Source organism: Chiloscyllium plagiosum, unplaced genomic scaffold, assembly GCF_037043375.1.
Source record: "Chiloscyllium plagiosum isolate Xiang-an unplaced genomic scaffold, Cpla_swu_hap1 HiC_scaffold_5, whole genome shotgun sequence".
Taxonomy (NCBI): domain Eukaryota; kingdom Metazoa; phylum Chordata; class Chondrichthyes; order Orectolobiformes; family Hemiscylliidae; genus Chiloscyllium; species Chiloscyllium plagiosum.
The window spans coordinates 22,290,489-22,305,025 of record NW_028270143.1 but is presented as its reverse complement, the minus strand read 5'-3'; the positions used below and the strand labels follow the sequence as shown (position 1 = coordinate 22,305,025).

The window sequence follows — 14,537 nt, the reverse complement described above, 5'->3', positions numbered from 1 at the left end:
GACGAGAGTCAGGTAGAGAGTAAGAGTCAGATGGAGAGAGCGACACACACACAGAGAAAACGAGTCATAGAAAGAGTCAGAGAAAGACAGAGTCAGAGAGATAGAGAGAGACAGAGTAAAAGAGACACCGAGAAACAGTGTGACAGAGAGAGAGAATTGTCAGAGAGAGAGTGAAAGAGAGTCAGGGAGGGAGAGTCAGAGAGATAGAGAAAAAGTGTCAGGGGGAGACAGTGACAGAGAATACAGGTCAGAGAGAAAGTCAGACAGAGAGTAAGAATCAGACAGAGAGTCAGCGAGATTGACAGTCATAAAGAGACAGTCACTCTGACAGAGAGAGTGAGAGAGAATAACAGCATGTCTCAGTGACTGCCCCTCATAAATTTGTTTACTTTCATCAGGTCACCTTGGATCATTCTGGTTGATACTCATGTGATATTAAGAACCAACTGAACATGTTAATTATAAACTCATTAGGCTTAATTGGATTTACATATTAGACATTAATTGGAGATTGTCCTTTATGTGTTGACAAAATCAACGTACTTAAAAATACAGCTCCACAGCCACTACTGGCCAGCTGTCTCTTTCACAGGGTAGAACTACTGTGCAACCACTTTTGGTATGTCTGCCCTGCCAGTGGAACAGGACACATATGAATGGTTGTGGAGGAGTCTGCAATGTTAGTTGCAAGATATGCAGATGAAAAAGTTAGTAGACTTTTCTGAGACCAGTTAATCCCAACTTTGACACATTTATCTTTTTAATTCTTTCATGAAATAGGAGCATTGCCATTATTACCCATCCCCAATTGGCCTGGAGTTGGTGGCGATGAGCCACTTTAACTGCAGTAATCCATCTGTTCTCATTACACTGCAACACTTTAGTGGAGGGGATTATAAGATATTGATCCACTCTTAGTGAAGAACAAAGTCAGGGTTGGATGGGCGTTTCAATGCTGTGTGTCCCAATTGCTGCTGGGCGATTCATCTTGTTTTAGTCTTACTTTGAATTCCCCATCAGAACCAATTTTCCTAGATTCAAGGATTGGACTGCCTGAGAATTGCAGGGTCACAGTTCGTCTTACAGCCTATACAGGAATCCCCTAAACCTGGCTGATCAATCAGGTGGTAAACAAGACAACACATTACTACCATTTTATTTTCCTTAGCTAAGAATTTGTAGATGGGTTTCCAGTCTAATGTCTTGCCCCTCCCTCTCCATGTCTCTATGAACAATGCCTATTAATATCCAGAGTACATTTTTTTGATCTATAACACCACCCCACTGCTCCAAATACATAGCAAATAAATAAATTCTACAAAAAAACTGCAGTTATATTCATTAAATGAAATGGATATATTAAGATGGACTGAAAAGTATAAGAATGACAGCACATGAGAATATAAACAAGTTATTTGTAATTGCATACACATAACCATACATTTCTACCATTTTATTTTCCTTTGCAAAGAGTTTGTAGATCAATAAAGATAGCAGTTTAAAAATAATCACGCAATTCTCATTGTACAATTGACATAATTATAGCACTATACTGGTTAAATTGTACATAAAATGCTTTTTACGTTGAGCATTGTCAATCACAAAAAAAATCAAATTAACATGATTAGACAAGTTTTAATTATCAAATCCAATTACCATAATGGCCATATATTTGCCACTGAAATTCTTGATCCTATAAAGTGCTTTCGATGGGAAATGTTCATATCTTGTGAAATATCGCAAGACATTCTGTAGTTCGTTATTTTTCTGATTGTCATTTGTTTTACTTGGATGAAACTATTGTTTTATGTGTGATTTGATTGACAGACAGTGCATTTTCATACATCATAAAGTGCAAAAATATGCTTTTCAAAACAATAATCAAAATTCAACTCTCCATCACTCTTGGCACCCAGATTTAATTGATTAATAATCCTATTTTTTCACAGAATTCTATGTAAAATATACAATAAATTAACATAGCTTATGATATAATGATTTTATGCTTTTAATTGAATTAGTGGATTACTTAATTATTAAGTTTATGATCAAATAAATACACTCACAATAAAGAAAACTATGTTTTAAAAACAGGGATTGCCAGTTTAGTTGCAACAAATGCGATCCAACTAATTTGACTTTATATCCAGAAACAGATCTCTCAAAACCATTCAAAGACTTGGCCTTATTCAAATAATCCAAAACATTTTCTGAATGTCAGTTCACAGTTTGAAAAGTGTTAAGTATATTAAACCAGCCAGCTGATCAGTGCAGTGTGAAAGGATTCATGAAGGGAGAGGGGATAAATGTTTGTCAGTGAACAAATCGGCACTGTGCAGTGAAATTTACAATTAATAACACTTATGACTAAATCTGCAGAAAATTTACTATCTCATTGATGCAAATCATATCCCAACTTTCAAGGCTTCTTGGCTGATTATGAGTATATTTGACAACTTCTGAATTACTTTTGAAGTGGTGAGTTATATTTAAACACATTGGAACAGAAGTTTAAATATGAACTCAAGCTATGTCTATGTCACTATACATATACGCAAAATTCGTAATGCAGAAATCTTTGTTAACATTAACTGCATTACTTGAATTCTATGTAGTCACAGTTACCAAAGACCACTTGCAAAGCTAGTGAAAGGATCACAATATGACTTTGTGGACTCAAAGTTACAAATAACCATTTGAGCTGGGTTACAATTCTGAAAATATTTTAATCCAGAAATCAGGCTGTTTTGAAAAAAAAAAATAATTTAAGTACCGTTCATCCACAGCAAAACCCAAAATGCTTTTATTTGTTACTTTTATTACCTTTTGGAAAGTTCACCCACCAATTCGAACACAGCAGGTTCCACAGATGACAAGGAGATTTTGTCCAATCTTCTATTTCAGTGGTGTTTGAATTCATGGCTATCAGAATATCTCTCCTACTCTTCCTCACATATTGTACACTTGGGTGTGGTGCCCTTTTAGCATCTGATTCAAAAGACTGGGAACAGGCATCTTTAATACTGCAGTGAATTGCTATGCTACATGTGCTCATGTCACTCAAGTGGCATATGAGATTTAAAGTGTCCACATACTTTCTTATCTCCTCACTTCTTTAAAACGTGGTGTTACCGGTTTAATGATGGAAATATCTATTGCTGACATATAAAGATAATGTCTTTCGGTGGCCAGGTGGTGTCTGTGTATCCCGTTGGGTAGTTTTCTAACTGTCTGTCCGATGTAGTGCTTGTTACAGGCTTTGTAAGGTATTTTGTAAATGACAATCATTTTACTGGCTGTTGGTACAAGATCCTTTATGTTCATCAGTAGCTGTTTCAGTGTGTTGGTAGGTTTGTAGGCTACCATGATGCCAAGGCGTCAGAGAAGTCTGGTAGTCATCTCCCAGATGTCTTTGATGTAGGGGAGAGTTTCTAGAGATTTTGGGCGTGTAGGATCTACTTGTTTGAGTTTGTTGTTTAAGAATCGGCAGACTATGTTTATCAAGACTAGATTAATTTAGAATATCTGATTTGCATGGACAAGTTGGATTGAAGGCTCTGTTTCCATGCCATGATGATCTCTAAAGTGTAAATTTTGTTCCAAACAAAGTCAGACCATTAACTGATGAATCCATGTGATGTGTATAAACAAAAGAATTTTAAAAATATAAATCAAAACAAAAAAACGATCAAATTGAATTGGTAATGTGATGTGAACTAAGTTTTAATCTGCTTCTTCGCACAGTTCCATCTGCAATTCAATAAGGCAGGAAGTGCTCTAAAGACTGTTTTTAGTTATTTTAAAAGTACAAGCAAGGATTAATATCCTCATCTGTGAAATATGCCTACCCAACTTTCTTTGTACATTCCACTCAACCGCATGAATAAAGAGGCATCAAAGAAAACTAGATTTTCCAGCATATTTTTGAAAAGTACTCTGCTTCTTCAGCTGTCAATTAGCTGCAAAGCTCAGTCAGAAAGTGATTACCGCTTGGCAGTTTCTGCACACAGGACAAAAATGTTAAATCAAAATGTTTGACATCTGACTGTCAGATTTGGAAGTACATGTCAATTAAAATACATTTAAAGTTATGGTTCTGTTCGCTGAGCTGAAAGTTTTTGTTGCAAACGTTTCGTCCCCTGTCTAGGTGACATCCTCAGTGCTTGGGAGCCTCCTGTGAAGCGCTTCTGTGGTGTTTCCTCCGGCATTTATAGTGGCCTGTCCCTGCCGCTTCTGGTTGTCAGCTTCAGCTGTCCGCTGTATTGGCCGGTATATTGGGTCCAGGTCAATGTGTTTGTTGATGGAGTTTGTGGATGAGTGCCATGCTTCTAGGAATTCCCTGGCTGTTCTTTGTTTCGCTTGCCCTATAATGGTAGTGTTGTCCCAGTCAAATTCATGTTGCTTGTCGTCTACGTGTGTGGCTACTAGGGATAGCTGGTCGTGTCATTTCGTGGCTAGTTGATGTTCGTGGATGTGGATCGTTAGCTGTCTTCCTGTTTGTCCTATATAGTGTTTTGTGCAGTCCTTGCATGGGAATTTGTACACTACATTAGTTTTGCTCATGCTGGGTATCGGGTCCTTCGTTCTGGTGAGTTATTGTCTGAGTGTGGCTGTTGGTTTGTGTGCTGTTATAAGTCCTAGTGGTCGCAGTAGTCTGGCTGTCATTTCAGAGATGTTCTTGATGTATGATAGTGTGGCTAGTCCTTTGGGTTGCGGCATGTCCTCGTTTCATCAACAGATGCCTAAGGGAAAGACAACGGAATGAGGACATGCCACAACCCAAAGGACTGGCCACACTACCATACATCAAGAACATCTCTGAAATGACAGCCAGACTACTGCAACCACTAGGACTTATAACAGCACACAAACCAACAGCCACACTCAGACAATAACTCACCAGAATGAAGGACCCGATACCCAGAATGAGCAAAACTAATGTAGTGTACAAAATCCCATGCAAGGACTGCACAAAACACTATATAGGACAAACAGGAAGACAGCTAACGATCCGCATCCACGAACATCAACTAGCCACGAAACGACATGACCAGCTATCCCTAGTAGCCACACACGTAGACGACAAGCAACATGAATTTGACTGGGACAACACTACCATTATAGGGCAAGCGAAACAAAGAACAGCCAGGGAATTCCTAGAAGCATGGCACTCATCCACAAACTCCATCAACAAACACATCGACCTGGACCCAATATACCGGCCACTACAGCGGACAGCTGAAACTGACAACCGGAAGCGGCAGGGACAGGCCACTATAAATGCCGGAGGAAACACCACAGAAGCGCTTCACAGGAGGCTCCCAAGCACTGAGGATGTCACCTAGACAGGGGACGAAACGTTTGCAACAAAAACTTTCAGCTCGGCGAACAGAACCACAGCAACGAGCACCCGAGCTACAAATCTTCTCACAAACGTTTAAAGCTATTTGTTAACAATTCAGATTAACAAGACAGGATTAGTTTCCATGCTGTTATTTCAAGGCATAAAGATTATAGTCAGACAACAACACACAAAATAGGTGGCCCATTATACCAAATAACACAAATCAAATCAGTTCCTTCAATAACTAGGTTATTAAATGATGATAACTGCGCAGCTCTAATTCACTTCTCTCATTCTTTCATTGCTGCACTTAGTTTAATATTCACCAGATCATATTAATGAGGTTTGGCTGTTGTTTTGAGAACAACAGTAGTAAATAAGCTTGTAGCTTCTGTTTGTTTTGTTGTTCACATGTGGTTTGTACGTTTATTCTCCAACCCTGAAAATAGGCTTAATGACCTCCCAATAGATTTGCCAGAAAACCTGACTTGCCATCTTTGGCTTGTTGATTCGCTGTTTGGCCCTGATCCAGTCCTAATTCGTTCTCAATTTGCTCCAATTCAGACTCGTCAAGCAATTCAAAGTCATCGGCCTCATCAGCGTCAGTGTCTTCACTTGAGTTCAGCTGTGGGGGCATGGTCAGGTTGGGTTCGACGGCCTGCAACTGGCCTTTTACAGCAGATGATACTGTTGTAGCAATGACATCAGTTGCCATAGTGCTGACCAGGTTGAAGCTCTGCTCATTTGACAAGTTCAAGAGAAGTCCAGCAACAGCAATTCCTGTTCGGATGCCTTCCTGATATGAATTTACTTCACTGGGTTCCAGGTTGGGAACCGGTGGGGTAGGGATGCCAATGCTCGAATCATCATCATCTATTATTCCCTTAGCATCAACTGAAGGGAATTCTGGAAGATCTCTAGCGAATGCTTCCTCAGGATCACTCGGATGATCTAGATCTACATTAAAGATTAAACATGGGAGAATTAAAACAAAACACTAATATCATTGTACTGTTAGGAACGAAATTAGGAATCAGCAAAAATGTTGATCACATCTCAGTGAAAGAAATTTTAAAAGTTTTTGGTGATTAAGATCATAACTTTATTTTTCAAAGTTATTTGAAGATGAGAAAACCTTACTTGAGGTTCAGAAAACCATTAGTATTAAAACAATGAATAACTATTTAAAAAGTAAATAATTGCAAAAGACAAAAGAAAATATATATCATGTATGCTGTGGAATATATATATATATATATATCATGTATGTTCTGAAAAGAGAACTTATTAGTGCAATTTTTCTGAGATTGACTTTTCCCTACAATGAATGTTGGACATATGTATGCCTTGCTAAATATAGTACAATTTAAGATAAAATCCTTAGCTTTGACATGGAGGTGAACAATCCAACCTGCCAATATACAATTCCGTAGCATGGCTAGTCACAATAATTCTGAACAGCAGTTCGATTTGTTTAGCCAATTAACTAAATTACTGTCAAATTAACACACATTCACAACTGTGTGAACTTAGCATCCACAGGATACAACCAATCATTAAATAATACATTTTTGCTCCTTCAATTTAAAAATTTCAGCAAAATCATTGAAAGTGCCCTCAATGGCCAAGTACTTCCTCAAATTAGTGGCATCTCCTCTTCTCTGCAATGCAACATATCACAATATAATACAAGAGTTTTCAATCTTTAAATTTTAATTTGCTTAATTTTAGATTACATATAAAAATGTTCTTTATATTTTCAAAATTAGCAAAAATTCACTGTACCATCTGAGGCATCTGTCTGTGGGGTATGACCTTCTGACAAGTTAAAGGTTCCATTTTCTGTCCATGTTTCTGAAGGTTCAGTGTCAGAAATAGATAGTTCTTTGCCAGTTCCTGAACTGCTTACCTACAAAATGAAGGTAGAAAAGCCAGGACATAACATGGTTCTCACAGCAGTCATAAATCCTTTTCTGCATACCGCCCTAGCCCAAATAACTGCTTTAGGTTCCTTGTTCTCACTTTCAAAACCTTCCTTGGCTGTTCCTTTCCACTGATCTCACAAAAACTCATTAATAACCCTTAGCTTCTCCAAAACAAGTTCAATTATCACTGCCCACTCAACTTTGCTTACCATCCTGAACTTCCTGCCTAATTCCCTTCCTTCTTTCAAACGTCTCCTGAAAATACTTCTCTTTGTGCTTTAAATCATCACTTTCTGTTTGCATATTTCCTCCTTCCTTGAAGTTCATTTTCTTCCTTTGCGCAACAGACCTTTCTGTATATGGGGAGTGAAAGAAAACATTTAAGCTGCTGGTGGTGTTTTGCACAATGTACAGTGACAGCTAAACAAATGGGAAATTGGGGCATTTGTAATAAGAAAATGCTCTTGCAATTCCTGTGCTTACAATCTTCACTTTATCAGAATGAGTAGATAAAACATTAGTGAGGCGTTCAATGAGGGAGTCTGGTTGCTGGAGGAGTGTTTGTTTTGTTTTCACCTTCACCTGACTCTTTCTCTTGGTTTAGCAGAACGAGTTGTGGTAACAGAAAAGCTATTTACTTACAATAGATACAGGTCGTTCTGGTATAATGCATATTTTGTTAACATGAATTGGCTATAACGTGACTGATGAATTGTAGATGGTGTTTGGGTAATGTAAACTTTCTATAGCAAGATTGTACAGTGTAACTATCCATAGTGGTTTTCTATGGCTTGATATTCTATAGTGTGGGGGAGGACAGGAATGCAACAGTCGCGTTATAGCAGTCTGCATGGAAGGGCAGCATGGCTGAGTGGAATAGACGGCATGTGGGAAGTCAAAAATGGACCATACTTTCAAGACAAACTATTCTGCAGGAATGCCAATGGCTGTGCAAGTTTGACCTGCAGATTTCAGAACTTGATTCCACAGCTGGACTCTCAGTGGTTACTCAAGTTTTCAAAATCCTCTCAGAGAATGTAAGCAAATCCTTACAATTTTGATATTATTTTAGGAGCAAATCATTGCAGATGAGGGAATCTGAACTGAAAACAAAAAGTGCTAGAGATCATGACAGGTCAGATAGTATCCATGATATCTTGACTGTCTTTCCAACATGCTTCAAGCAATCATGCCAATGTACTAATATTACTTGGCAGCTATGCAGTATCACATGTATAATGTGATACATAATTCAATAATTATAATTCAATTATGATTCAATATATAATTCAATTATGCCTACCATAGATCACGAATACAGATATTCAGGTTGGGGCCTATAAAAACAAGTATCCATTTGATCACCATGCCATTCACCTTCTTCAATAGTTATACCCTTCATCACAGGCACATAATGGCAGCAATAATGTGTGCCATCACAATTTTAAAAGGATGTGAATGCATCAGAGAATGTGCAAAGAAGATTTGAGAGAATTGTTCCAGAGACGAGGGTCTTTACTTACATAGAGTACTTGGAGAAGCTTTGAGAAAAAAGGGACCAAAAACATTTCACAAAAGTATTCAAAATCATGAGGGGTCAGGACAGTGTGAATAGCATGAAGTTGTTTCCATTGGTGGAAGGATGAAGAACCAAAAAGATGTTGAATGACAGTGATTGATAAAGGAAGAAGTGACGTAAGGAAAAGATCTTTTATACAGTGAGTTATATGGATCTGGAATGCACTGCTTCAGAGTGTAATGGAGACAGAATCAATTGTGAATTTCCAACTGAGAATTGAATTAATGGCTGAAGAGGAAGTAGATGCAGACTGAAAAGTGGGACTCCTGCAAAGGGCCAGTACAAACAAGTCAAATCAGCCTCCTCTGTGCTGTAACAACTCTATGATTTTAGTTATAAGATGCACTACAACAACTTATAAGGTCTCTTTCAACAGCACTTCCTAAACACAAGATCTCTAGTCTACAAAGAAAATTTCAGCAGCAGACATGTGGGAACGTCCTCATCAAGTTCCAATCCAAGTCACCCACCATCTGGACTTGCCATTAAACTACTTCTCCTTCACTTATTATTAAGTCAAGAACCTGGAATTCTATTCCTAATAGCACTATGGCTGTACCTACAGCACATGGACTGTAGAGGTTCAAGAAGGCAGCTCACTTTCCACCTTCTCAAGGATATTTAGGGATAGGAAACAAATGCTGGCCCTGCTAGTGACATTTACATTCCAAAAACAAATTTAAAAATATAAAAAGTATTTGCTAACCTTGGGACAAAGAGCAGATGTATCCACCTCACTCTCATCTTCTGACTTTCTTTCAGCTAATTCCTTTTGCTTCACTGCAAGATGACATACAACAGATAAGCAGAGGAAGTGTCACAGAAAAGCGATTTTTGCTTTAGATAACAAAGGTCAAAGGAAGGAAGAAGTCAGCAACCAAAAATAAAGCAGTTACGAAGAGTAACGAAAATGAAAAATTCAAGAATTTATCAAGGATTGACATTTTGACAGAAAAGTGGCTTCAATGTCTTTGTGACTGACCACTTCATTGGTTCAGTCATTTTTAACATCTAATAACTCAGCCAAACAAGGCCAATGTCCGAAACAAATTATTCCGTTTTGATCCAAATATATGCAAATAAGTTTGTTTTCTTTTATTGCTGTTGAAATTTGAAAATCCATGTTTTTGTGAGAGTAATTGGTAGAACATTGGTTGAGGAAAAAGGGAGGCATTCTAAAAGCAATGGTGTGAAAGTTTGCGTCATCAGAACAGATTGGAGAATGGGCCTTCTATACAGTGGAAATGGAGAAACTCAGAAATTTAACCTTATCTGCCAGCCCACCAATCACAGTATTCAACAGATCATCCTCCATCATGTTTGACAGCTCTCGCAGATGCAACCACAAAATAGATTTTCCCCTTTTAAGTATTCTATAGGGACTGTTCCAGTCATGACAACACAGAAAACTAGGCAGTCACATGCTCTCCTTCCCTATGGCACGTATGGCTAATGTAGGAAATGCAATACCTGTCCTTGTCTTGTTCCTCTTAGTTCGAATCCCACTATGGCAGATAGTGGAATTTGAATTCAATTTTTAAAACATCTAGAATTAAGAGTCTAATGGTGACCAAGAAACTGTTGTCAATTGTCAGAAAAACCTTCCTTGTTCACTATTGTCCATTAGGGAAAGAAACTGCTATCTTTACCTTGTCTGGCCTGCATGACTCTAGTCACACAGCTATGCAGTTGACTCTTAACTGCCCTCTGGGCAAATGGGACAGGCAATACCTGGCCTACCCTGTAATGTCAACATCTCACAGAACATAGAACACAGAACAGTACAGCACAGCACAGAACAGGCCCTTCAGCCCCTGATGTTGTGCCGACCATTGATCCTCATGTATGCACCTTCAAATTTCTGTGACCATATGCTTGTCCAGCAGTCTCTTAAATGTCTCCAATGACCTTGCTTCCACAACTGCTGCTGGCAACGCATTCCATGCTCTCACAACTCTCTGTGTAAAGAACCTGCCTCTGACATCCCCTCTATACTTTCCTCCAACCAGCTTAAAACTATGAACTCTCGTGTTAGCCATTTCTGCCCTGGGAAATAGTCTCTGGCTATCTATCTATGCCTCTCATTATCTTGTATACCTCAATTAGGTCCCCTCTCCTCCTCCTTTTCTCCAATGAAGAAAGTCCAAGCTCAGTCAACCTCCCTTCATAAGATAAGCCTCCAGTCCAGGCAGCATCCTGGTAAACCTCCTCTGAACCCACTCCAAAGCATCCACATCATTCCTAGAATAGGGCAACCAGAACTGGACGCAGTATTCCAAGTGCGGTCTAACCAAAGTTTTATAGAGCTGCAACAAGATCTCACGACTCTTAAACTCAATCCCCCTGTTAATGAAAGCCAAAACACCATATGCTTTCTTAACAACCCTGTCCACTTGGGTGGCCATTTTAAGGGATCTATGTACCTGTACCCCAAGATCCCTCTGTTCCTCCTGCCAAGAATCCTATCCTTAATCCTGTACTCAGCTTTCAAATTCGACCTTCCAAAATGCATCACCTTGCACTTATCCAGACTGAACTCATCTCTGCATCCTGTCATCTCTGCATCCTGTCAATGTCCCGCTGCAGCTTACAACAGCCCTCTATACTGTCAACGACACCTCCAACCTTTGTGTCATCTGCAAACTTGCTGACCCATCCTTCAATCCCCTCTTCCAAATCATTAATAAAAATCACAAACAGTAGAGGCCCAAGGACAGAGCCCTGTGGAACACCACTTACCACTGACCTCCAGGCAGAATATTTTCCTTCTACTACCACTCGCTGTCTTCTGTTGGCCAGCCAATTCTGTATCCAGACAGCTAAGTTCCCCTGTATCCCATTCCTCCTGACCTTCTGAATGAGCCTACCATGGGGAACCATATCAAATGCCTTGCTGAAGTCCATTATACACCACATCCATAGCTCAACTCTCATCAACTTTTCTAGTCACATCCTCAAAGGTTTGTGAGGCATGACCTGCCCCTCACAAATCAGTGCTGACTGCATTTAATCAAGCCATGCTCTTCCAGATGGTCATAAATCCTATCCCTCAGAATCCTTTCTAACACCTTGCAGATGACAGACGTGAGACTTATTGGTCTGTAATTGCCAGGGATTTCCCTATTTCCTTTCTTGAAGAGAGGAATTATATTTGCCTCTCTCCAGTCCTCAGGTACGACTCCAGTGGAGAGCTAGGATACAAAGATCTTCGCAAGTGGCGAAGCAATTGCATTTCTCATTTCCCAAAGCAGCCGAGGAAAAATTTGGTCCGGGCCTGGCGACTTGTCAATCTTAATGTTTGACAAAATTTTCAGCACATCAGCTTCCTCTATCTCTATCCATTCCAGCATGCACACCGGCTCTTCAAAGGTTTCATTCACTACAAAGTTCGTTTCTTTCGTAAAGACAGAAGCAAAAAATTCATTTAGGGCTTCCCCTACCTCCTCAGACTCCACACACAAGTTCCTTATGCTATCCCTGATTGGCCCTACTCTTTCTTTGACCATTCTCTTATTCCTCACGTAAGTGTAAAATGCCTTTGTGTTCTCCCTAATCCATTCTACCAAGTCTTTCTCGTGCCCCCTCCTGGCTCTCCTCAAACCATGAATGAATAAAAAAAACTGTCCAAGGGCTCAAACACATTTTTGAGTTGAAACAGTGACCTTTAGTCCTTTCAAATTAGTATACTGTAGTTGCTGCACATGATATGGTCTCCCCTATATTGGGAGGCCAAACATAAACTTCCACCTGAACAAATCAAAGGTCAGGTAAGAAATTCCTGTCAAGTTTTATGGCCAGTCGCTGGTCCAATGACAATGTTTCTTGGTGTTACTCTTGACTGTACATTAATCCACTGAAAACATTCTCCAGAACACTAGAGCTACGGTTAAGATGAGAGTGAATCTAATTTGAAAACTAACATGCACCAACTGGGACAGCAGAGCCAACACACTTTGCATTACTTGACTTACTCATCCAGCAGTAGCATACTGATATTCAACCTGGCTCAGGAGAAATCAGATTCGTATGGGAGATATCCACCTCTGGGAAGTTGACCAGACTCTTTGCTAGCTTCTCCCCAGCCCCAGCCCCACCTATTTATCTCTCCACCCTAGAGGCTTCCTGTCTCTATCCCTGATGAAGGGCTCTTGCCCGAAAAGTTGATTTTGCTGCTCCTCGGATGCTGCCTGACCTGCTGTGCTTTTCCAGCACCACTCTGATCTAAACTCTGGTTTCCAGCATCTGCAGTCCTCACATTTGCGCAGTTAACACACATCGAAGCCTATGATGCGTGCAGGGAAAACCAACTCCTCAAATGAACTGCCCCAGTGAAGTCCCAGGTTTCAACCTTCCAGCTAGAGAATGGAAAATCTGGACAATGTTCAAAATACAAGCTGTAATTCACCTCAACATCAAGGACACCAATATCAGGACTTCATTGCAGCTCCTAGCAACAGCTTCCAAACTGGTAGACTTTACAACCTAGATCTCAAAAGCACCACCACACCACAGAATTTCCTATTATAATAGCTTATAACCAAAACATTGCTTCCAAATCTCTCTTCTCATAATCTGCACAACAAATGAATAACTGACTAAATGAGGGAAATGGAGTGGAAACGGCTACCTGGCAGTACTTCGTCCTGAATCAGCAGACCGTGAATTTGTCATGCACTTCAGGCTGACCCTTCATGAAGGAGTGATGAAGGAGAGTACATGGTAGGTGTTTTAGGTGAGAGGTTAAACTGAAATCCCACCTACCTTGTCATCATCAATGAAGATTGAGGGAGTTCTCCCAGTGTCTAGCCCAACATTTACTATTCAACTAACATCATTAAAACAGAGTATCTGGTCACTTGTCTATTTCCTAGTCATTTGTCTATTTTCTGTAGCAAACCAAGTGATGTTTGTCCGACATTACAACTGTGACTGTTGCTAAAAGAACATATTTGGCTCAGAAGTGCTTCAGGACATCCTGAAGGGTCTTGGGGGGAAAAAGTTCTTTAAATGTAAATTCTTTCTTTATTTCTTACAAATGTTAGAAAGATTACCAGAATAGAATGTGTATTAGAGAAAAAAAATTTGCTTAATAATGCTTCGTTAAATTATCACACTACTAAATTTGAGATCATTTCACTATTTATTTACCTTTTTGATACATAGCTCAAAAGTTAATGTAAAATTGTTCTTACTTTGCCATCTTGCTTGCAAATGTTGTACATAGTCCCTTAGACCAAAATCCAATCGCTGCAAAACTGGTTCCATCTTGTTGTAAATACTTTGCCCAAAATCACAATAGTTTATTAAAGGCCTCAACAGGATACATAACACTGTAAAGCCAACCAAGAAACAAAAAAAGGTTGTGTGTGATATCACATTTTGACATAATTTAATAAGGAGAAAAGACAGATAATAGTGGAGAATAACTTAATATATGACTCTGTAAAATGATTATTACTGGTCATGAAGCTTAGTTTTGCTCACTGTTATACTCAGATTTCATAAAACTCACTTATATGATCATTGCTACTCAATACTAAATCAACAATATAAAGTCTACATATGGTTAGGAACATATTTTATTAAATTGGATCTTTGTCAAGACAAATCATAACTTACCATCAGAAACAATTCACCTTTATTTCCAAAAGTGCCACAGTCATATAGCACAGAAACAGGCCCTTTGGCC

The 14,537-nt window shown here is 39.2% G+C and overlaps 1 protein-coding gene across 2 annotated transcripts in view; it reads right to left on the bottom strand.

Moving 5' to 3' along the window:
- Nucleotides 1-1,397: 1,397 nt before the first annotated feature.
- retreg1 (reticulophagy regulator 1) overlaps nt 1,398-14,537 on the bottom strand; it is an 85,588-nt gene continuing 72,448 nt past the window's right edge. Inside the window, exons 6-10 of one of the 2 annotated variants that reach the window (XM_087987036.1) lie at nt 14,041-14,178; nt 9,555-9,628; nt 7,130-7,253; nt 5,837-6,301; nt 1,398-4,742 (exon numbers count right to left, since the gene is read on the bottom strand). In XM_087987036.1, the coding sequence (XP_087843162.1) occupies nt 4,732-4,742; nt 5,837-6,301; nt 7,130-7,253; nt 9,555-9,628; nt 14,041-14,178 (812 nt within the window). In that variant the 3' untranslated portion in view covers nt 1,398-4,731. Of the gene's footprint in view, nt 4,743-5,307; nt 6,302-7,129; nt 7,254-9,554; nt 9,629-14,040; nt 14,179-14,537 lie in introns of those variants that run through there. The other variant, XM_043689682.2, reaches the window with a different exon arrangement.